The 22,857-nt window shown below is 44.1% G+C and overlaps 1 protein-coding gene and 1 long non-coding RNA gene across 7 annotated transcripts in view; both read left to right on the forward strand.

Moving 5' to 3' along the window:
- The first annotated feature begins 774 nt into the window (after positions 1 to 774).
- Positions 775 to 22,857, forward strand: part of LOC111941714 (neuronal acetylcholine receptor subunit alpha-7-like) — a 62,629-nt gene continuing 40,546 nt past the window's right edge. Inside the window, exons 1-3 of one of the 6 annotated variants that reach the window (XM_086866752.1) lie at positions 1,139 to 3,984; positions 6,331 to 6,483; positions 22,203 to 22,342. Coding sequence is in view for 2 of the 6 variants with exons in the window: in XM_086866751.1 (XP_086722877.1) it covers positions 3,837 to 3,984; positions 6,331 to 6,483; positions 22,203 to 22,342 (441 nt within the window). In the remaining 4 variants the exon portion in view is untranslated. Of the gene's footprint in view, positions 3,985 to 5,127; positions 6,484 to 22,202; positions 22,343 to 22,857 lie in introns of those variants that run through there. The other 5 variants (XM_086866751.1, XM_086866753.1, XM_023944887.2 and 2 more) reach the window with 5 other exon arrangements.
- On the forward strand, positions 4,623 to 5,140 carry LOC147648347 (uncharacterized). The gene is made up of 2 exons (XR_015280036.1): positions 4,623 to 4,703; positions 4,987 to 5,140. It is a non-coding gene; the product is annotated as an uncharacterized LOC147648347 (long non-coding RNA).

A 22,857-nucleotide genomic window follows, 5' to 3' on the forward strand; every position in this document is an offset into this window, starting at 1 on the left:
GGGGCACCAGAGCCGGTTTGCATGTGCCCAGCTATAACCAAGAACTCCGAGCTAGCGTGGGGAGCCTTCTTAAATTGAGCGTGGGTGTGGCGGTGGGCTGGCTCAGCTCTGCAGGGACGTGCTCCGGGAACGTCTTTGCCGCTCCCCCGACTCCCAACAGCAGAGGACATCCCGCCGCCGTCCCTCAGCGCCCCAGCGCGCTCCCGCCGCCGTCCCTCAGCGCCCCAGCGCGCTCCCGCCGCCGTCCCTCAGCGCCCCAGCGCGCTCCCGCCGCCGTCCCTCAGCGCCCCAGCGCGCTCCCGCCGCCGTCCCTCAGCGCCGCCTCCCCACGGCGCCGTCTCAGGCGGGCGCGCCCCCCGCCTCAGGCCGCGCTCCGGGCGCCGGCGGCCGCCGCGGAGGAGCAGCGGTGCGGGCCCTCCCGGAACGGCGTGGGGAGGCCGCAGCGGGCAGCACACAGGGCCGGGAGCGGCCGTGGGGCCCCGGCTCCGCAGCCTGCAGCTCCGCGGGCTCCGAGGGGACAGCGCGCGTGTACCCGCACGGAGAGAGGCAGGGAAGGCAGAGGGACTCTGCCCCTGGACGAGAGGGAGAAGGGTAGGGAGCAAGGAGTGGGGCTCTGTCCGAGAGTGGAAGGGAGGGACCGGGAGAGGAAAAGGGATGGTGAGACAAGAAGTGGGGATAGAGAGAATGACATACGGACAAGGAAGGGAGGAGGAGGAGAAGAAGGTGGAGAGAGCAAAAAGGAGACAGGGATAAAGAGGGAAATGAAAGAAAATACACGAAAATGATACAGAAACAAGCCTGAGGGCGTGGCAGTAGGAGAAAGAGAAACTGGGGAACAGAGGGGCAGAGTGGAAAAACCATGAAGTGGGGCAGAAACACGGAAAAAAAGGGATGGAGAGCAGGAAGGAAGCACTACGGGAAAGAGGGAGGTGGACACTGCTTTGAAGAAAGAAACATTTCTTTCCCTTTGAATGGGAAATAGGACAGATAACAAGATTCACTGGTCTCAAAGATTCAGGCTGTCTCTAGGAGCACTGCACATGGGCGCAGACCCCATCTTGGCTGAGTCCCTGTCAGCAGGGCCAGGGGCTGGCATTGCTCCCTCACCAGCTGGGCATCCACCATATCCAGTGGTGCAGACTACAGCACCCGAGGAGAGGAAATCACCCTTCCAGCTGAGCTCTGGCATGGTGCCCTACACTTCCATACTTCTCTTCCTCTTATGTGGGGAAAGGACAGGGAAGGGGCTGAAGAATCAGAGCCTGAGCCCTTGGGCATGAGGGGCTACTGCACGCCTGACAGGGCTGGAGTGCAGAAGCTCAGGACCTCTGGCCAACAAATCAATATGATTTCACAGAAGCCCTTTATTGTTTACATTACACATTTATTTATACATTCTAAAACCACCATTCACATGACCACGCATCTTTTCACTGGTGCCGCTGTCCTGCCCACGCGCTCTGCATGCACCCCTCAGTGCACAGGACTGGTTACAGTTCAGGTGTTGAACTGCCCTCTGTTATCTGGCTCCTGTGGCCCTGTTTTCTTGTTTTTCAGCCTCTTCTTTCTTATTTTTAGAATAGCTTATGTCTCAGCAGCCTTGAGAAATTCCAGAGGGTCTGATAATAAACTCTAAATATGGTTTGGCTGGAGCACATCATGGCCCAAGCTGTCCAAATACATTGCTACACTGGAGTTCCTTGCACCTTGCTTTTGTTGTGCAGCTCTGTTCCATGTGCTGTTGGAGCATGCAGAGCTCAGGTGGCAGCTCCACTGTCACCTCAGTGTGGCCACCCACAAGGCATCTGTTGCCTGCAGGAGTGGGGAGCCATGAGATCCCTAGTTCATGCAGACCATCCTGCCACCATCTGCCTCCTTTTGCACCAGCAGTGGACCCTTCCATAGCTCACTTCCTTGGCTTCCTTATACCAGCACCCAGCAGAACTGAGATCGCCTGAAACCAGCTTCCTGCTTAACCAGCCAAGTATTCACATCCTGCAATACTTTCCTATCCTCCAGCGTACCCAGCCTCACCAGCAAGATCACTTGGCATCTGCATGTATGGCCTGGTGTCATATACCTTCCTTGGAGAGGAGCTGAACCCAGTGAGTGGCCTCTGCAGCTTGACATGCATGGTGAAGCCCTGGTGACATAACTTCTGAACAATGCACTATATCCACTCCAGCACTTGACACCTTTGCCAGACTTCCCCAAAACACTTATAACTCATCCAAATCATTCCTGGGATAAAGCACTTTCCCTCACTTCCTGCATTATAAGGGCTTTCTTCGTCCTCCTTTTTTCTTGCTCAGCTGTTAAAATGTGAGTGGCCAATTGTCCCTTATCTTTGTTGGCTCACAGCATGAGGTGCTGAGGTTTGCTGGCAAGTCAAGTCAGTCCTTGAAGGGCTGACTGGGAAAACTCAAGCATGGTGAAAAAGCTGGTAGAAGAGCTGTCTCACCTGCAGACAAATTCGTCCATAGAGGAAAGATGCCCAGCTTCAAACTCACTGAGTTGTAGCAAAGTGACCCAGAAGAGACATTACCACAAGAAGAAGAGGAACAAATCACGTAATTTCACAAGGTCAGAACACAGTCTGAACCTCTAGGTAGAGCTTTGACATGGACATTGTCCATAAGTCCCAGTGAGCAGTCCATCCCCATTCACAAGGAAATGGCAGTGAGAGAAAATGTCTGCCTTCCAGCTGTTTGGTGAAAAATCCTGTTTTCTATATTCCTGTCATCTGCTTCTGTAGGAGAGAGGGACAGACCAATGAAAACATCCAGAGCTGAGGGGCAGGTGTGCATCCTTACTATATAATCTCAGCCAGAAGGGCCTGGTTTTATCTTCTCTGGGAAAGCTTTTTTCAGTGGCAGCGCAGTTCAGGTGGACATGGGAGAGGAAGAGCATAGTAGACTTGCACAACAATCTTGTTCTTGCTGTATCCTTTCATAACAACAGCCTGTGAGAGAAACCACCACCAGGTCCCTGCACTGATGATGAAGCCTGTATGGGCAGCGATTCCAACAAAGAACCTGGCTGCAGCTCAGTACTGCAATAAGTTATGTTTTCTAGACACCACAGTGTGTATTTGGTTGTCATACATGCTCATTTTTGCCAGATGACATGGTTAAATGGCTGTTTGTGGAACAGAGCAACCAGGCATTTCAAAGAATTCACTCATAGCCGAATTTTGAAATGTGATTAAGAGTTGAGGAGTGCAGAAAAGGAGTGAGACTGCAAAGCCCTGGGATTCTGCCTGTCTGCATTTGAAGGCTCAAAGTGGGATATTGCAGCACCAAGTCTCCTACTTGCAGAGAGCCATAATATAGGTGGATTTGCCATCTTTGTGAGATCAGTGACCTTCAGCCTGTGCCCCTGTGAGTCATACATAAAATAGAGCTTTCTGTTGAGGCAGCTGGAGCACTCAGGAGTCAGCAGCAGAAATGATCTGGGAGGAGAAAACTCCATCTGGAGAACAAAGAAGGTTTCCTTCCCGAGGGACATGGGTATTACTCCTAGGGCCAGACAACAATTGTGGCCTCACTTTTCTAGCGCAACATTTGCTGCTGCAGTGTCACTGAGAGGCAGTGAAGTGGTTTGTCATCCCCAGCTGTCTCCAGACCCCACAGCGCACAGCAAGCATGGCCAAGGAGCTGAACAGGAGCTGGACAACTGCTGTCCCGTCTGCCTGGACAGCTGGGAGGAGACCAGCTATGCACTGCCGTGGCTGCTCTGCTTCTGCTGAATGTGCCTCCTGCAGTGGACTGGGAGCAAGCCTGAGGACCCCGTCTGCAGGAGGAGGATGACCTCCATCCTATACTCAGTGTGGGGGGATGACAACTTTGAGGAGCATGTCATTCCACCCCAAGGGGCACCATGGGACATGTTCCATCTTAGAGGAGGAGGTCCTGGGTACCCAGCTACTCTCAGTAGCTTCACTCTGGCCATCAGTGGGAGGACAGCCACCGCCAGTGGCTGAAGGTGAGTACAGCAACCAGAACTGCAATACATGTGAAGTTGTACTCACTGGTGAAAGCTTTCATTTTTAAAGGAATTTAAGAAAGACCCAAATCTAAACCAAAACTATGGCCCATGTTGTTTTACTGTGGAGATGTGAGGGCAATAGAGAAGGAGAAAAAGGAGAAGTTTTGGTACAGGTGCAGCATAATTTGCTGAAGGAACAGGCATCCCTGCTATGGATTCTGCTCAAGTGATCTCCCCTGCAGGTTGCTGTGATCATATATAGAACTCAGAAAGTTTAATGCATGATCACCTTAGCACTTATTTGCCCCCAGTCTCCACTGCCCTCCAGCACTATCAGACATGTTCCACCTGAGAGTAGGAGCTCCTGCTGCCCACAGCCCCCACTGCACTGCAATAGTCCTGCTGTCAGCCATGTGGCCACTGCCCTGGTGTCAGTAAGTGTCTCCCACGCTACCTCAGCATTCCTCCTCTACCTTGCTGTGTTCCACTGCTCGCTGTCATTGTTGCATCAGGAGCTTGGGCAGCTCTTTGAGGATGGTAGGAAAGAGCAACAGTGCAGTGCCCTATCCCATCCAGCCTGCACTTTGGCCCTGATGAGGCTTTGTTCCAGTTTCTATGGGCCTCCCTGCACAGGCACACAAGGAGCTTTGCCCACCAGCTTATTGACACCATCACACACAGGCTCAGTGGGGAGGCGCAACATCAGAGGCTTGGAGGTCAGCAGTACAGCTGGAGAGTGGGAGGACAACCCCTTTACGGTCCCTGGCCCTGATGCCATGCAAGGGGGATTCCCAGGCCAGCCTTCATGGGGTTCCAGTAGCAGGTCCCGTTCTGTCCCTCTTCCCACCCATGGGGAGCAAGAAGGGGCCTGGGAGAACCCTGAGGAGGCTGTGCCTGGGTGTTCCATGCGCAGCTGGCCAATGAAAGCTCACCTGGGGCATGCTACCAAGCCTGCAAAGGGAGGGCCAGCAGCTCTAAGGACCCTTCCCATACCCCCAGGAAGACAGCCTACCATCCAGTGACAGGGTGAGAGTGCATCAGGAGGATCCAGCTAAATTAGTCCGGGCTGCAGCTGGAGTATACACTAGCCCCTTGTGGTCCCAGCCTTCTAAATCTACATAACATTTATTAAAAGAAAATGAAAGCATGAAAACTGCAGAAGACGTTTGAGTATTAACAACTAACACTGGTGGTGTTGCTCTCTCCACTTGTACTGTTTTCCTCCCCTTTCCTGGTGCTTTGACCACTGATTTCTCACGTGTTCCCTTAGCATTAGAGGTTTGCGTTTTTGCAGTTGATCCTAGGGCAGATGTTTGCAGCCAGGGGGACTCCACGGTCAGCCAGTGCCAGTGCTCAGCCTCTCAAGTCCTCCGCAGCGCACCCTGTACCCCACACCCCAAGGCTCTGCTCTCCTACCAGCCTGCACTGCCCACTGCAGCCTCACTACGGCAGTGCCCAAATCCCTCCTCCTGCCCGGAGTCACGACTTGCTGCTGCTCTCTGCGTCAGCCCAGGGTTGTATTGTGCCAAGGCAGGAGTCCCAAGGAATTCAGCACTGGGAAGCGCAGTTGGTGGTGAAAGAGAAGTGGGTGAGTGTTCAGAACAGGCAAATGAGAAAAGGAAGGCCCAAATGATGAGTATAGTTCACTCAAGACTTTGCCTCACCTTGTCTTTCTTTGGCTGGTGAATAAAATCGTGGGGAGGAAAAGGAGTCAGGGTCTGCAAAATCCCACGGTGGGCAGCTGGGGAAGAGGGCGCTCAGAGCACCTCCCTGCGTCTGGTGGAAGTGATTAGAGGAAGGGGTGCATCAGAAAGGACAGGAGATTGGTTATTTTCATCTTTCCAAACTTTTGCATTATTGAATCTCCCCTGCCACCTCTGCTGGGAGAAAAGGCAGGTGTGTACCACAGGTGCTTGCTGTAAGTTGCCCTGGCAGCTGGGAGAGAGCAGAGGGGGGCACGCACACATTTATTTTGCCGGGAAACAGCTCTAGAGGCACTCGAGTGCAAGCACTGGAAACACTGCAGCCGTTCTGTCTCGAGTTAGGTACAATATGTGGAGATGTGGAAAACATCTCCGAGGCAGCACACTCCCCCTTCTTGCAGTACACAGACAGCTGTGTGCGAGAATCACTTGCATTTGCTCCTGACCAGGGAAAAGCTCAGTGTGTCGAGCAACGTGAGTCCAAAGGAATGTAACCTGTTCCTTTGTGTTTGGATTTACTGACCAAGCACGGAGCTGATTTGTCTCCTGGGGACTGGAGAAGCACATGAGTAAATGCACTTTTCTCCCTTGGTGGGAAGCTGGTTTGATGCCTTATTACCGTAATTACCAAATCCATCAGTCATTGCAGGCTGTCTTCAAGACTTCGTCCTCTTTCACCCTCTGCTCAGAAAGGAGAGCCAGCTTATTTTGACAATGCTCACAGAAAAGTGTTTGGCATTTGTTTATTCTGCACTGTATCTCTGGTCATCCTTGTTCCTCTCACTCTTTAAAGGTAAGCTCATCTGTGCTTGTCCAGGGCTTTCTTCTTTTTGTTGTGGTTTGGGTTTTTTTATGCTGTTGTTTTAATTTGTTGGTTGGTTTTTTTCCCCTCTTTTTCGAAATGCTAGTTACATCCAACCCCAACTTTTATTTTCAGAAAGTCTTGTGTCTGCTTGTATTTTGAACTTCATTAGAGTCCCATGCTGATTTAACTGACTTTTGTAAACAGTTTGGATAAGTTTGTGGATCTTACAAGGCTGGGCACATTTTTTTAACAAGGAAGAAGTGTGTGGGTTTGGTTTTGTGGTTTTGTTTTTTTTTTTTTTTAATTAAAAGTGAGTAATTTTAACTTCCATAAATTAATAGTAATGGCTGTGTTTCAGAAGAAATATGTTCTTGCTTTCTTTAAAAATGTAACCTTCCCATGATCTTTTGGAGAACATGAAATTATAACTTCAGACTGCACAGAATGTGCAGGTGTGTGGGTGCAATGGTGTTCTACAGAGAAATACAAGCAGAAGAAAATTCAAAACTGTTTATTTTCTGTGAATCATTTAAGAGGGTTAAATCTGTATAAATATACTAATTCTGTGGTTTTTTATTAAACATACTCTTAGTATGCTTAATAAGAAACAGTCAAGGCAGAAGTGGCTATATGGTTGGAAACATAAGAATAATAATGGGCTTCTGTAGTCTAAGATGTCAGCTCTGACTAACCTATCTTAAGAAGTTTCAGCATGGTGCAAACAAAAATAGGAGCTGTGTGATTATTTCAAAATATTCAGGATTACAAGGCTGACCATAAAGTGTTTTTAAGTGAGAATGTTGAAATACCCACAGTCATGAAAGATATTCAGTATTCTACATGAAATGTGCTTTTTATGGCTCCCTTTCAGCTGAAACACAGATGCCTGCAGCAATCAAAAATTCTAAAACTGAGTATTCTAGGTGTGAAGGACCATGTCTTGTTTCTCACAATTTATATATAAAGCAGAATTGTCTTTTTAAAGCAGAGAAAGTGGTCCACCTCTTTCAGAAGTGCAGGAGCACTGAAAACTTGCATATATGTTATATTGCACTGGACTATTCATGCCACACAGAAAATTTCTCATTAATTTGTCTGAAGCTGTAAAACATCTGGACATTTCATTTCTATAGATCAACGTTTCATCTGCCTAATGTAGCAATGGTACTGAAGAAAAATGTTTTCCCACTTTTCTAAATTAGGAATCTTGCTATCTTCAAGACATTTCTGTGCTACTTTAAGAGCTGAACTAACAGGCAGGTTATAGCATCTAGTTATAAGTCATTTTGTGGACATTCCATTTTGAGAAGTTGTGTGTTGGTTAAATCCTTCCTTTTAAATAATAAGTGATCACTAATTCATCAGGGGGATACCTAGTTTCTCTCAGCAGCACATGGAGACATACTGCTTTTATAAATAATTCAGAGGATTTTTTTGTTAGGTGCTTTTACCAACATCTTCCAAGTATGCATTTTTACAGAAAAATGCTAAAGCAGAATAAAATGAAATCTCTGATAAAGTTGGTCTGTAACTGGCCTCCACTTTATGGATTTTTTTAACTTTTAAAAAAAAGGAGGGGGGAAAAACCCATAAAAACCTGGGAATTGAGAAGTTGAGGCAGAAGAGAAAAAAGTGAAGATGATCTTAGGATGTTATCAGTAGCAGAGTTTTTAAACAGTAAATCCAGATGAACTCCCCCTGGGTTCCTTAGCTCACCCACATGGAAGTCACGGTAAATTCAAATAATAACTAGTGTCACTCTCACATTGCGCCGAGTTGTTTCAACATTGTTCATAGCAACTTATCAAGTACTGAAAACTCCTGTAGGGCTGTTTGACAGGAAAGTTTTGACAAGAACTAGAAGCAAGCCAAACAAAAACAACACATGAATAACTCTTTTTTTTTTTTTTTTCCAGTTCTTTCCTCAACTGTCTGCTTCAACCTGACTTGCAATAATGCTAGTAGTCGTATCATTTAAGCTAGGTCATTGCAGCTCTCCTTCTTCAAGAGCTGATACTTTTTTTGAGACATGGGTTTCAGGAAAAATCAAAGATACTGGTTTTCAACCTTCCTATATCCCAGGTGAATACTATCAGGGTCAGACATCCCTTCCAGGCCAGGGACAATCCTTGAAGGAGCACCCAGAATGTAGAAGGACCCAGTGAGCCTTAGCAGCTACCTAACAACCTTGGGTGGAGGGACTTGAAAAATCTGGTCCAGGGAGTGATTAGAAAGGAGGGATCAGACCCATTCCTGCTCTTTTTTTGAGTGTGGTGCAGTCTGAGAGATAGGATGCAGACAGCCCTGCGAGGACGTTCTGAGAAACATGTCGCAGTGACCACAAATACACATAACCTCTCAGGGCACGGGCACCTACAGGGTTTGAACAGCCAGGGAAGTTAAACATGCACTTGGCTAGTCTCCAGTCAAACCATATATTCTAATTACTGTGCCATTATATCCTTTTTTGTTTCTCGAATGAGACCATTACAGTCCCCACATGCCACTCAGAGCAGACTCAGATTTCTTGGTTTTTTTCCTCTGTACAGACTGCCATCGGGGTTATATATGGCCAAGTGGTTTTGAAAAGCCCAACAAAGGCAAAGGCAAGCTGAGGACAGCAACTTTCCTCTGCAGTCTGGTGGGAATATAAGTGCTCAGCTGAATGGGACAAATCCTATGGCAGGGGATGCTGCAAGTGAGCTAACCAGCTCAAAGATGTAAATAATGAAGTAATTCAGCCTGACTTGGTGTACCCAGCTGGTGCAAGGCAGTTTTTCTTTGGCTCGCTCACAATACAGAGTTGAATTACTGTGCTACCAATTTCATGCTTTTTCACACCTTTGCTTATTTAGATGAGGTCTAGTGATCACATCAGAACAGAACTGATGATCTTTTTGAGGAAATTCTCACAAATTTCTTGGTTCACTTCCATGCAAGCAGGTGCTGTTTCTGCAATAGCAGAAGCATTGGCAAGATGGCCCCAGAAGGCCAGATTACACTGCCAAGCTACAATTTTTCTAATGTGAGCTAATTAGACTGAGGTGACATGAGTTTAGAGATCTGTGTAGTAGGAAGAACAAATAATGTTACTTAAATACCTATATAGAGAGTCTAAACTTCAGGCCTCAGCTGTGTAGTCCTGATAGAACTGCAATGATGTGTTTTAATCAAACTCATTTACTCCAAAGAGACACGGTTGAAGAGATAAAAGGATTCCTGTGCCTTAATACAGTGTTATGTCATTGATAATTTAGGTGGTTGGTGAAGTAGATGTGCTTTTACGTCTCATTACTGTTATCAGAGTAGAACCAGGTGTTAAAGTTAGATAATTTAGAATCTTTCATAACCTTAATTAGAAGTCTGAAGGTTGTATTCACCTCAGCCCTCCACATTTTCTATGCTGATGGACTGAATGATACAGTTTCCAAGATAACAATGCAGGTGATACACATTTAAAATAGGAAAGATACGAGCTAGGCCTTAGCTTCTACTGGTAGGTCTTTTCTTCTTTACTGATGGCATAAAAAGATGCCACACATGTGACTTGCAGACATGGGAAATTGCTGTCAGATGCCTGCCATGACTTTAATATCCACTTGCATGGACTGCAGGGGTGATCACTGCGAGCATGCGGAGAGCGTGCTGAGGCATGGCATATGCATGGAGCCAAGGTCCATGTACTTGTCCATGGCACATGCACATATGCTCTGTGATCAAGAGTACTAGTGCCATTGATACTGTCAGTTCATTTAAGATGGGCAGGCAGGGTCCCAAATAAACCTCTATTTCCTCTGATTTACTGTCTGCTGCAGTAACTTGCTCTACATGCTGGCTTCTTGAGGTTGACTTTTCAGCTCAGTGAACCAGACCTTGTGTTCAGTCACTAATCTTCTATGTGCATTCACTGGCACAGCTCTAAGGCTGATCTGTATTATCATAGATACAGCTGTGACAGTGGAGCTGGCCCAAGCTCCTGAGAAGTTGCCAGGCTCCAGGAAAGTTGGAGGTATTTCTATGCCCATTTGCTGATAGTGATCCGAGCTAAATCCTGTGTTAACTCTTCTCCAGTCTATCACTGGAAAAAGTGGGAAGGTCCAGAAAAAGCACCTGGGTCATGACATCATCAGTGCCTATTGTTGTATGCACCTATTGGTGTAGCGCTCTTGCGTGTAGGGAGGGATCCAGAAGCAGATACAATGCATGAGAAAGTAGCACCTGTCTGTTTTTTTGGGATGATGCCAGATGGCACCTTGGGAGCCTTCAGCCTTGCTCCAGCTCTGAGGGTTTTCTGAAGGTCACAGAGCTGAAGTTCCTGTTCCAGACAGAGGATTCATCTCTTAAAGACAGCTTCAGAACTCTTTTCTTCTCTCTGGTTTATTTTCTTAAGGCATGTGGAAAAGAGCATGAGTTAGTGATGGTGGTGGCACATACAATTTCATCTGTATGTGACAAGCAAGGAGAGAGATATGGTCTCAGCTCTAGGGTGTGATTAAAGTAGATCAAAACCCTTTGCATCAGTCCTGACATGGTTGTTTGAAGATGTCTACTGCCTGGAGATCCTACATAATCTAATTAAGAAAGAGATAGATCTGACTGAGACAGGTAGGGCACTGGCAATCGGTATCAACCCAGGAAATGAGAAAGGTAGACAGGAGTTTATTGCTGTTTTAGAACACACTCCTTAGAAAATATGGTCTGAAGAAAGATAATTACCAAATACTTTCTGCATTGAGCAAAACAGCTGATGAGAAGGCTGAGACCAGAAGCAGATGGAGAGTTTGGAAGTAAGAGTCTCCTCACCCAGGGCTTGCAATTAAGTCAGTAAATTGCAATGGAAGGGGAACCTGTAGTCCACATGAGTACTTACGCATGTAAACAGTGAGGTGCAGGTGTCTCCGTCTTGCCTTGCTATCAATTGGCTTTGCTCAAGTAGAAAATCTGTGGTTAATGGAGTGCTGGAACACGTGTCTGCAAACCATATCAGCATTCAGAAATGGATATTTTCAACACTTTAGCTTTCCACAAAGTTGAAGAGAAAACCACATTTCTACTCTTAATGCAACATAGATTTGGGCAGAAAAATTGCTTAGAAGAAAGAGGCAGGCTTGAGGAGGTCTTGTTTCTCACTGAGAACTCAAAGAGGCTGAAGTCAGTTTGCAGACTGGACTATGACAGTACACTGTGTTCCCTGAAGCTCAGCTGTGGTTACATGGAAAAGCACCACTGGTCACTTAGAGCTTCACCATGCCAAGGGACAAAATTAAGTTTTAAATTGGAAAAGATGTGTGTGTGGTAACTGAGGCGAGAGAGGGTCTGATCTATGCAGATTCATATAGTGGTAAATAATTTGGGAGGAAGGGACCTCCAGAGGTTGTCCAGTCCAACCCTTCTTCTCTATTGGGTTGCTGTCTGAGGAGTCAAGCTGCAAACTTCTCCAAGGACAGTGGTGTCCCTAATGCAGAGTACCCTTGAGAAAAAAAAAAGGCTCTCTTGGTACTGTGGGAACGCCCCATCATGCAACTTTTATCTTACTGCTGCTGTGCCTGTGCACCTCCCAGGAGGGCCTGGATTCTTCATGATGGAGTCCTTCCTCATGGAAGCTAAAGGCAGCCAAAAGAACTCCCCTTTTTTTTCCTCATCTCCTAGTGGATGAAAGGCATATATCTTTAATCCCTCTGCTGTGTTACAGCAGCCTGTTGTCTCAGTGGCCTCCACTCACTCCAAAGGATCAGCACTGCCCTATGGAGGCTTCATGACACAGAGCTAACTGTGTGTCATGCAGTGGGTCTCATTGAGCTCAGGCTGGCTGTAGAGAATGATGCTGCTTAATGTTCTCATTGTGTCCAAGTCAGTGCATTTGGGAAAAACCAAATGTAGGAAGTCATATAAAGATGCAGATATACATTGCATAATTCTTAGCCATCTTGTGGGTTTGTTTGAAGATCCTGCAGAAGTGATAGAGCAGTCATGGCAATTGATGGAGTGCTTTCCCTTTAATATTGTGTCATTTTAGAGAGGTAGTCAGCAAACTGAAAACCAGTGTGAGCAATTGTAACAACAGATGAAGAGATCAAAACTTACATCAAAAATTGCTAGACAGTTTGCAGTTCCCACTGTTTCAAGCAGCAAATGGGCAGCAACTTTGAATTGCACCCATTCGTGTTCAGGCTTTACACACAGTCCGTAGATGGCAACTGGGCAGCTCCAGGACCTCCAAGAAAAAGATTTGCCTTTCTGTTATAACCAAACAGCTATCCTGAAGCATACTCTCTGCAGCAGTATTTTGTTCAAAGTCTAAGACTTCTAATGTAATTTCTAAAGATATTAGAATCACCAATTATAATTTAAATTTATTGGGTTGGTACATCACCTCAAGCACTTCAGCACTCCTGGCACCATCAGATCTACTTACGTGTTGCCTGATGATGTAAAAGAGGGGCAAGCAGGGTAAAGGGAAGGTGGATCTAAGGGAAACAGCTCTATGGGTAAAGAGAAGAGACATCCTTCTCCAGAGGAGGCCTCTGTCAAACAGGCAAATTATTTCACCTTTGGGTCAAAATGCTCTGGCAGACTCAGGAATTCTTTGCTGGAGAATACAAGAGGGTATTCCAGACAGCACAGAATCACTTTCTGACTTTCAGGCTTGTTCTGGTCTTACTCAGAGACCGAGCAGCATTTCTGCAGCATTGCTACTGTATTACACAATGATAATCATGCTCCCCCTGGACACAGGGAGCACCAGTTTTGTTTTAATTTTGTTTTGTCTGCACTAACATAATTCAGGAGCAGTAGACTGAAGTTAACAAAGCTTAAAAGCAACAGAGATAGGACAAAATCAGGATCCTCATATTGTCATTCTCTAGAAGTACCTCGATTTCACTGTGGTTCATTTCTGCTCTTAGTCAGGATGAGTGACTCAGCCAGTGCAGGTTTGGCTGGCAGGGTACAGCAGGGAGAGACCGATATTTCATATAACCACTGATCCCAACAAAACTAGGACCTGAGCCATGTACCTGAGGAAAGGACAATTGCATCTAGTGTTCTGAAAACAGATCAAGGCTAACCAACACTCAGCTGTCACTTAGATCTTGATACCTCTAAAATCTGGGAAAAAAATCCAACGACAAAACAGATGTAAGCTTTTAAGCCACTTTGTGCACATATAAGCAAATCTGGACTGAGTTAGCCAAAGCATAGTACATACACTTTCAAATGTCTTAAGTCAGATTTCCACAAACTCTGTTTGATTGGTCACAAGTCCAATTTGCTCAGAGCCAGTCATTTACTTCACCAAGATAGTATTAGAAGCAGTTTTTCTCTTCAACGTGAAATAAATTCCTTGCTAAGAATTTTCATGCCCCTATTTACAGTTCCCTTTGTCTTTGAAGACATAGGCCACCAAAGCCTCAGGCTACTTTCCTGCAGAAACAATCCCTTGATAGCAGCCACTTCTGCTGCCAAGACCTCCAAACTAGCAGCAGCTGACTGGCAGCACAACATCTCACATAGACTGACAGTAAGTTTGACCTGACTTAGCGAAATCTCATTGGTGCTGCCTAAAACAGGGCTGAGTCTTATCTATAAGATAAGGTTATCTATAAGATAAGGAAGTTTCTATCTATAAGCTATGGAAGTTTTGCTCCCCAAGTGCAAACTGTTTCAGAGTTAGGAAAATGTATCACCATGTTTCCCAGATCATATACTAAGCACAGAGCAAATTAGGAGTCATTCAAGGTGCAATCAAAATTTTCATAACCCCTGTCCCTTTCAAAAGGCTCTTACACTATGTTTCTCATTATCCAGCATTTGACTTCTGATATTGTAAAGACCAACCTGGAACTTTGTTTGCATTCTCAGATCCACATTCACTTTAGACATTTGTGCATTGCCTGTGCCTTGCAGCCAGTAGAGCTCTCCCTTTGTTAATGGGCAGCAGCTGCAACTTGAGAGAGAAAGGCAGGAGAAACCATCTCTAGCCTTGTCTATTGCATCCTCAATGCCTTTGCTGCACTGTAGCTTTGCAATGCAAGTACAGGTGGCAGTCTGGCAAGGCAAAAGTTCATTGTTTGGGAAACTAGCCTTCTCTGAGATCATAACAAGCTGATGAGCACTGCAGAAGGAAAAAGGGAAAGAAACACTGCAATATCTTTGAGCACACTGGACAGTTCATTTTCACAGTATTATTGTCTGTATCGTTTCCAGTCCAGCCTGTCCTCTGCATTGCCCAGAGAAGTTACACCATATTACCACTGCTTCAATAACACACTGATGCAAGGGTTTAGAGGCAAGGTCTCTTCCTCACCTTTGAACCACAAAAAAAGGGAAAAAGCTTTTTTTTTCCTACTAAAGACATGCCTGTGACTAAGGAATAGCTCTTGGAATCTTTGCTCTCTTCACATCTTGGGACAAAATTATTTATTTTTCTCTTTCTGAGAAATTAGTAATCTCAGTGTATAAACTCAGGGAAACTGATTAGAAGAAGGCAATTGCTGTTCAGGGGTTGGCTGGGCACAGATCAGTGGGTGGCAAGCAATAGTATTGTGCATAATTTCACTTCTTTGGATTTTATTTGTCTCTTTTTTTGTTGTCTCCCTTATTTTTTATTGTTGTTGTTGTTATTATTATTATTAATGATTGTGGTTTATTATTCATAAGGCTCATTAATGTTATTATTGTAATTTTTTTTCTAATTCTTTTCTCAATCCCGTTGGGAGAAGAGAGATTGTAAGCAATGACTGCATAGTACTCAGCTGCAGTGTGAGGTTAAACTACATCATTATTGCAGGCTCTATCAATGCTATTATCTGCAGAGAGTTTAAGAAAAAGAACTCCTCCTACCTGTTTTTTTTCTCAGCCTAATAAGACTTGCCTGTTTCCACAGAAATCATTATTACACCTGTCAGTTCACTTATGACTTTCGCACATCTGAGCTCTCCACATGTGCCTGGCATGGTGTAGAGTGGGCTTTTGATGGAGAGGTGCAGACTGACTTGACCCTTTCAGAGCCATCTGTGAATGCTGTGCATATTGCTGTGGCTGCCTCATTGGTGCCCCTTGGAGGGTGAAGCTCATAGTGCTTTCCCAAGGACTTTCCCTGGCTTAAGTAGTTTGGGTGCTGAAACATGTGGAGATGAAAGTATGTAACAAAATGTTCTGCAAGGCAGTGGGAGCAGGGAGTGCAGAATCCCAGTCCTGTACACTGATGACCATATCACTAGTATCTTGCTTTTGTCTTGTGGTTTTGTTTCTTTCCTTTGGCTTCCATTACTATTCTTCTCCACAAATCCCAGCATGGCTGGCAAGAGTTGCTTCCAGACAGCCACAGCACTCTGTAATGTGTAGCAAGAGGAGTGCCTCTCTTCATCACTGCTCCAGATTCCTCCTTCTGTTCTCTCTGTGGATCTAATACTGTAGCAATGACACTTATATTGCATAGAGCTAATGTCAATTAGCATTAAACTAAAAGTACAATTTTTGCCTTTACTGGCTGTGGCTAGTTAGGTTTCTTATCTGGAATTTAGATGACTATGATGACTGTGATTGAGAGGTATCCCACAGTTAATGCCTCAAAGCGTGTCTCTCTACCTGAAGCACATAACTCAGCCCGTAAAACACCCACAGCCAAGCCAGTAGGACCAAAAATACAAGCCCATCTTTTCATTATATAGTTTTAACATGTTGTCATGGGCCAAGAGTCTTTAAGAAGAAACATTTCCTAGCATACCTTTTTAATATCCATCACTGCTGGGAGCTCTTTATCTGCTATGAAAGAACAGAAATGGCCGGTTTCAGGAATATTAGGTACTCTTGCCTAGGAAATCATATCATTTCTCACATTCCTCTGGGTATCTGATGAATTTTGTGTGTAAGATGCAGAAACAATCTGCATTGCGAGAGACAAAGATTAGAGTCAAAGATTACCCAGAAGGGAAGTAGATTAAAAAGAGGTTTTAAATGAGATATATATTCAAACACACAACACATAAACACACACACAGAGACACACAGGGTAGAGGTAGCTGATGTGATTCCATTGTTTCTTATGTGAATCCTCTTCCCTGAAGGCATGATGGCATGCATTTCAAATCAAAGGGTGTTGAAAGAAATAATGCATTTGCAGCCACAGATAAAAGTAACAATGCTGCACATAAGAACAAAAGCAGATGGAATACATCTGTGTTTCTGAGGATTAAGTGACATGTGCAGTGACATGCTTTACTTTCTCAAAAATCTGCAAAATATTCAAAATAAGTTGTTTTTTATAGCTACCAGATCATTAGAACATGCCTCATTTTGTAAATGCTCTTGCCAATGCAGTTCTTTATGCGAATGAAATTGTCTGTGAAAAAACCTACTCTTTTCCTTCTCGTATTACTTCCACCATAATTCTTTATAGCATGTAGTGTGTGTGCGTGTGTGTGTTTCCTATGAGCATTCTCTTTGGATTCTGAAAGCAATAGCTAAAAGTCCCTGCAAGAATACACTGATAAACTAAAATGAAAATAAATAATAGAAGAGGAGCTGTGGCAGAAAGGTTTTAGGAAAATAGTTTAAAGTTCTAGGATTTAGCTCTGATAACCAGATTTTTAATGGATCTTTCCTCAGTAAATATTCCAGTTATCAGAAAATTAAATACAGTTGTTACACAACTAAAATTAATAATAGCTCACAGTTTAATGGCTGTTGTATATGTATTTTATAAATGCCAGAACTTCACTCATTTTCTTTTATGAAACGAACAAATAAACCAAAACAAAATATACATGTCAGAGTAACAGTACAGAGAGAAAAAAGTGACATAGATGTGATGAAATCCCTGCAGAAGGGAAGTGAATAAATATCACAACCATAGTATTTCTGCATTTTGAGACCTTTTATGAGGTATTGGGGGGACAAAATATATAAAAGTAACAATGTGATGGATCAAAAATAGGCTGTTGATTGTAACTTAACATATTTTTCCAAAAGGTTATATATAAAAGTGATCCTAGGAACTGTCTTTGAAGACAGAAGAAGAAAACAGAGACATTTCCTAATTCAGAAATTCATATTAGCATGCATACATGTTAATATAAAGTGATATGGAAAGAATATGATATTTTGTTTGAAACTCACCACTTTAGGTACCAAAAATCTTGTATGACTAAAAGTAATAACTCATCTATTTGGACTCAGGTCTCTGCCTAAGGAAATGAGCAGCAGCTAGAAAACAGCCAGAAGCTCCTCTTCTCAAAAAGTTGAGAAATTATGAACACAAAACCAGGGAACACTATGAAACAGAGGTAGAACTCTTGATAATAACAGGTACCATTGCTGAAAAACTAGTGGAAAGCCATGTTCTGCTACCTATTATCTTGCTAATATTTCATTATTTATTCTTTACTGGGCACAACCAGCCAGAATGTGTCTCATACCAGGATTCTCAGTTAAGAAGCTGACTACTTTGTGAACAAACCTGGGGAACTGGAAGGGCTGGACTCTTGCCTTATAGCCTGGGGACCTTGGCATGCGAAGCAGAGCAGGAAAATCAACCAGCCAAGACCAAACATGACAGCACAGCTCCTGGAAAGGGGAGAGCATCTGTCCTTCCTGGGGATGCCATATGGATAGTCTGGCCGGACCTAGCTGCAGGTTCCCTTGTTGTGAAATTGTCAGCAATTACATCCTGGAAAGAAACATGAAATGCAACTATAGCATCTATTCTCAGAAGATTGGTAGCAGTCTATAGGTCATATCATTCAATCAGTGGGCTTCTTGCAGACTTTGCACATGCAGAAGCATGGAGGGAATTCAGAGAGGTGTTTAAAAGTTTAACATAGTGCAGGAGTAATTGCTTTCCATAGAGGTGTTCACAACCAATCTGGGGGTTGATTGCCTGGAGTTTCTCAATTGTCTGCAAGCTTCTGAATCAGTTTAGGGAACATTTTCAGATTATTCAAAATTAAATCTTGGGGGGAAAATCCAGTTCTTCATCTAGTAATTTCACATCTCCTTTCTACTGATAAGCCCTAGCACTGGATCCAGCATTCCAGGTGTGTATCACCAGTGCTGAGTAGAGAGGAAGGATCACCTCTCTTGATCTATTTGTGTGGTTCCTCCTGTTGCAGCTCAGGATGCTGGTGACCTTTGCTACTGGCTTACAGTCAGCTTGGTACCATTGCTGGCTTATAGTCACCTTGGTAGCAGGGCTTTTTTGGGTATCCTGCTCACCAGCCAGTGAGGCCCCAGCCTGTTCTGGTACCTGGAGTTACTCCTCAGGTGCAAGACAACTTTATACTTAATTTCATTGAACTTCATGAGGTGCCTGTCAGTCATTTCTCCAGTTTTTTAAGGTACTTCTGAGTGGTAGAAAACCTTGTTCTGTATCAGCTGCTCCTCTCATTTTTGTACCATCTGGAAAAACCCCCAACTTGCTAAGGGTGCACTCTGTCCCATCATTCATAACGACATTAAATAGCATTGTTCCCAGTATCCATCCCTGGAGTACTCTACCACTGACTGGCCTTCAGCTGAACTTTTTGCTGCTGACTGAGCAGCAAAACAACCCTCTGAGCCTGACAGTTCAGCCACTTTTCTGTCCACTGTTCACTTATCTAGCCTGTAAAGCATAGACAAATGTGTGTGAGAATTTTTCAGAGATGGTGTCAAAAGTCTTGCTAAACTTGAGGTAAACATCCTCTTCCCTCAAATTTTAATGAGTTTGTATGTTTTCCTACTGCTTCAAAGATATTTCAGAGACAAGGGAGACACTATCAAAGGCAGTGGGTCATAAAAACTCTCAGATCCTTTACCTAGAAAACATCATGCCCTTTGCCTGTTACTTTTACTTACCAATAAGCAAGGTTTTGGGACATGGACTTGGCAACCTTAAAGATTGAAATCCATGATCTAGTCTAGTTTAAAAGATGAAACAGTACCACTGCTTTTGGTTAAAATTCTGTGACTGAGGGGTAGTCAGTGGTAAAGCTTATTCTACCACTACTCCTGAGAGATTCAGGCTTCTGCATCACCAACAAACACTCCATTTAGCACACATAGTTGTAGTGTCACAATGCATTAGCACAAACGTTATAAGAGGAAAAACCACAAATCTCTCTGGAGTATGAAACATTAAGTATTTGAAAATTACAATTTAAAGAAAAAGTCTGTGAACATACAAGTCAAACTAGACATCCACCTCAGTTCCCTTCTCCAAAGCAGCTGTAGCAGAGAGATGGCAGAGTGATTAGGCTAGCCAGCTCTTTGTGGTACCAATAGCTGCTATGGCCATTTGCCAGGACACCCCAGGGCTCCATTGCTTCTGAATCTATATCATTTTGTAAGCAAATCCATGCAGCACACAAATATGTGATTGCCAATGCCTACTCGGCAGACTAAGAAAAGATTAGCTCCGACTATGTTAACAGTTTTGAGTACAAGAGACTGAAAAGTATCAGGATCACATTGCAGAGAGGAGAATCGAAGAAAGTATGGGAAACTGAGTTCTCAGCTACTTCACCTCACAAAGTTTAACAGGGAAAGAGGATCTGGCTTCAGCATGGATGAAGCACACAGTGCAAAGACAGCTTTCCAAAGCCTGCAGCAAAGGGTTATGCCTAGATTTCTGCAAGTCAGTCCTCCCTTGGGGGGCTGCTTCAGTGCATCCTGACAATGGAGGTATCAGGGCACTCTAGCAGCCCAGTTGAGTTTCAGGACTGGTGAAGGGCACTTTTCCCCTTTTAAAAGATGAGGCAGCCAGTTTAAAAGAAGGATTAAAGGCAAGTATTATGTAAGTACTTAAGATGAGAGCAGTAGTTCAGGAAGTCATTTCTTCCCTGAAGCATAGGAACATGGGTGGGTAGGTGAGTGAAAGGACAGCAAATTTTCTCCAAACTCAGAGCCTCTTTCCACAGGACATCGTATAGTGATTTTCATGTGTTTCCTTCACACATGAGACTTTTATAATGGAGTCTGGTCCTGCTGAGGCGCTGGAAAACACTAAGGCCATAACAGAGGACTTAAATCTCTGCTTAAGTAAGCAGGTGCTGAAGGAGAGATACTGTGGTCAGAGCTTGTTTTTGCCATTGGTGAAAACATAGAATCCAATACTGAGGTGTCAGCAAGTGCTATTGAAGATGTGCTTACAGCATTTTCTTCTCTGGCTGCCTGTGGTCATGTAGAATATTTCACAAGAGGAGAAAGGGCCCATAAAATTGATGCGATGGTGTAATTTACCAAAGTGAACCAAAATACTCTTCTTTCTTGTTTAATAGGTACTGCCATGCTAGAAAGTCACAAAGCTCCATTGAGTATCAGCAAAAATGAAAAGAGCACAAGTTAAACAGACCTAGGAAGTGTTTATAAACTGAATTTATTATAAGTTTTAAAAGGCATGGCTGCTTTGTTGTAGGGCAGCTTGTCTCAGGCTTAAAGGGTTTGTTGAGTATAGTGAGAGACTGCGAAGGCAGAATGCATTATATTTTGTTTGGACTGTCAAGAAAATATTCATCACAACCTCTGTGAGAAGTTTTGGTCTCAGTGTGCAGATCTCTGATCAAGAAATAAAAACCATCATATACAGAGAGTGGGAGCTGCAGTGGATTAAAAAATGCCTCAGTCCAAAGTAATAATGATGTAGAGTGCAGATTCTCTGCCAGGGATTGAATTTATACAGTTCAGAGAATATACACTCAGGTTGACAGGACTGGTTTGACCTCAGGGAACCTGCACTACATGACCTTCCCTCTCTTGGGCGCAGCTCTTAAGTAGAGCTCAGGCTGCCCACTAGCCACAGGACCAAGATCTACACAGTTTTGAGGGAATCAGGATTCTGAGCAATATCCCAGCAAGCTTCTTGCTTCACTGAGGGAAGATACCCAAACCTTCACCATCTACAGTTGTCGTGCCAAGGAAACTTGGTCATGCAGGTTAGACAGATGCTCTCCACACCCACCCCAAAGGTGGGAACTAGGGCATCTTGGAAATTATATAGACTGAAGTTCTGAAAATTTTTAGCATGCTCAGCTGTTTGCATGACAGCTTTGTGTGGAGTCTGTTCCCAGTGCAAAGTGAGTTAAGCATGTAATGTGAGAAATTCAATACCACTATAAAAGTTTGCTGTCATCAGATGGAAAAAAGTCCAGGGAAGTAACCCAAAGCCTGGAAAGACTGCTACACAAAACTGAAGAGGGTAGGAAGAAGGGTTGTTACTGTTTCTTGAGCATAGAAAAGGCCTGATACATCAGCTCCAAGGAACAATGATACCCGTTATCCATGCTTAGTAAAAACACAATATGGCTAAGTACCATATACCAGTGCTGGCTCACAGTAGCCAGTGTCTAGGAATTAAGAACAAGCAATAAAATGAATTCATTTTCTTGCCTCCCAGGAAGCTGTCTGGTGGATTTGGAGCCACAGCTCCACTGGCCAGCCGCAGGAGGACCTCCAAGAAATTTGGGACATTCAATCAGACCCCAAATTCTGTTCTGTAGTTTCTGAATGTTAATAATGAGTTAGAGTGTTAGTAGTTAATTTTTTTTGAGAGTTCATGATTTACATATGCAGAAAAACTGTGTCTGTCATATCCATGTGCAGAATCTGGGTGATATTTTTAGGAACTGCTTTCTAATTACAAACCTAATAAGTGTGAGTTTTCAACAAAACACACAAACAATGGTGACTGTGTGACAGTGTGAATGACAGGCACCTTCTTTCTTTTCCACTAGTCTCTCAGCAGGGTGAAAGCCAGAGACGTTTGTACAGAGATCTGCTGAGGAACTACAATCGTCTGGAACGACCTGTAGTGAATGACTCCCAACCACTTGTAGTGGAACTCCAGCTTTCCTTGCTGCAGATAATTGATGTGGTAAGTTACCTGCTGTTCTCTTCTCTGTGGCACCCATTCAGCATAACAAATCTGATCTCTCATCTAGGAGACATACTTTTCCTTTTTATCGGGTTAGCAGAGATGAAAGCAGTCTGTCTTTTGCTAAGCATCCTCCTTAAATGCTGGAGTACATGCTTTGACACTTCAGAGGAGTGAATATCGTCCTAAAAGCACAGCCATTTCTGACACAACATGAGCTGCAAGGAGATTAATTATGTATTTTTTTTCCATTTGTTTTAAACAGAAAAAAGAATTCAATCAATTAGAAGTCATGTGTTACTACAAATTATTAATGATACATTCTTCTCAGAGCTTTGTGGGATGCAATAACTCAAGACCATGTGCAGAATTCAAAGCTACCAAGTACTGCACTTACACTTTTTCATTAGATATTATAATGGCATTGGCCTCTTCTCCCATCATATTTTTACGTTGCACTGCAGCTGAATGAGTCTGCCCTGAGATGAGCTTAGAAATACATAAAAGTAAAACCT

The sequence above is a fragment of the Cyanistes caeruleus genome, chromosome Z (assembly GCF_971803275.1).
Source record: "Cyanistes caeruleus chromosome Z, bCyaCae1.hap1.1, whole genome shotgun sequence".
Taxonomy (NCBI): Eukaryota; Metazoa; Chordata; class Aves; order Passeriformes; family Paridae; genus Cyanistes; species Cyanistes caeruleus.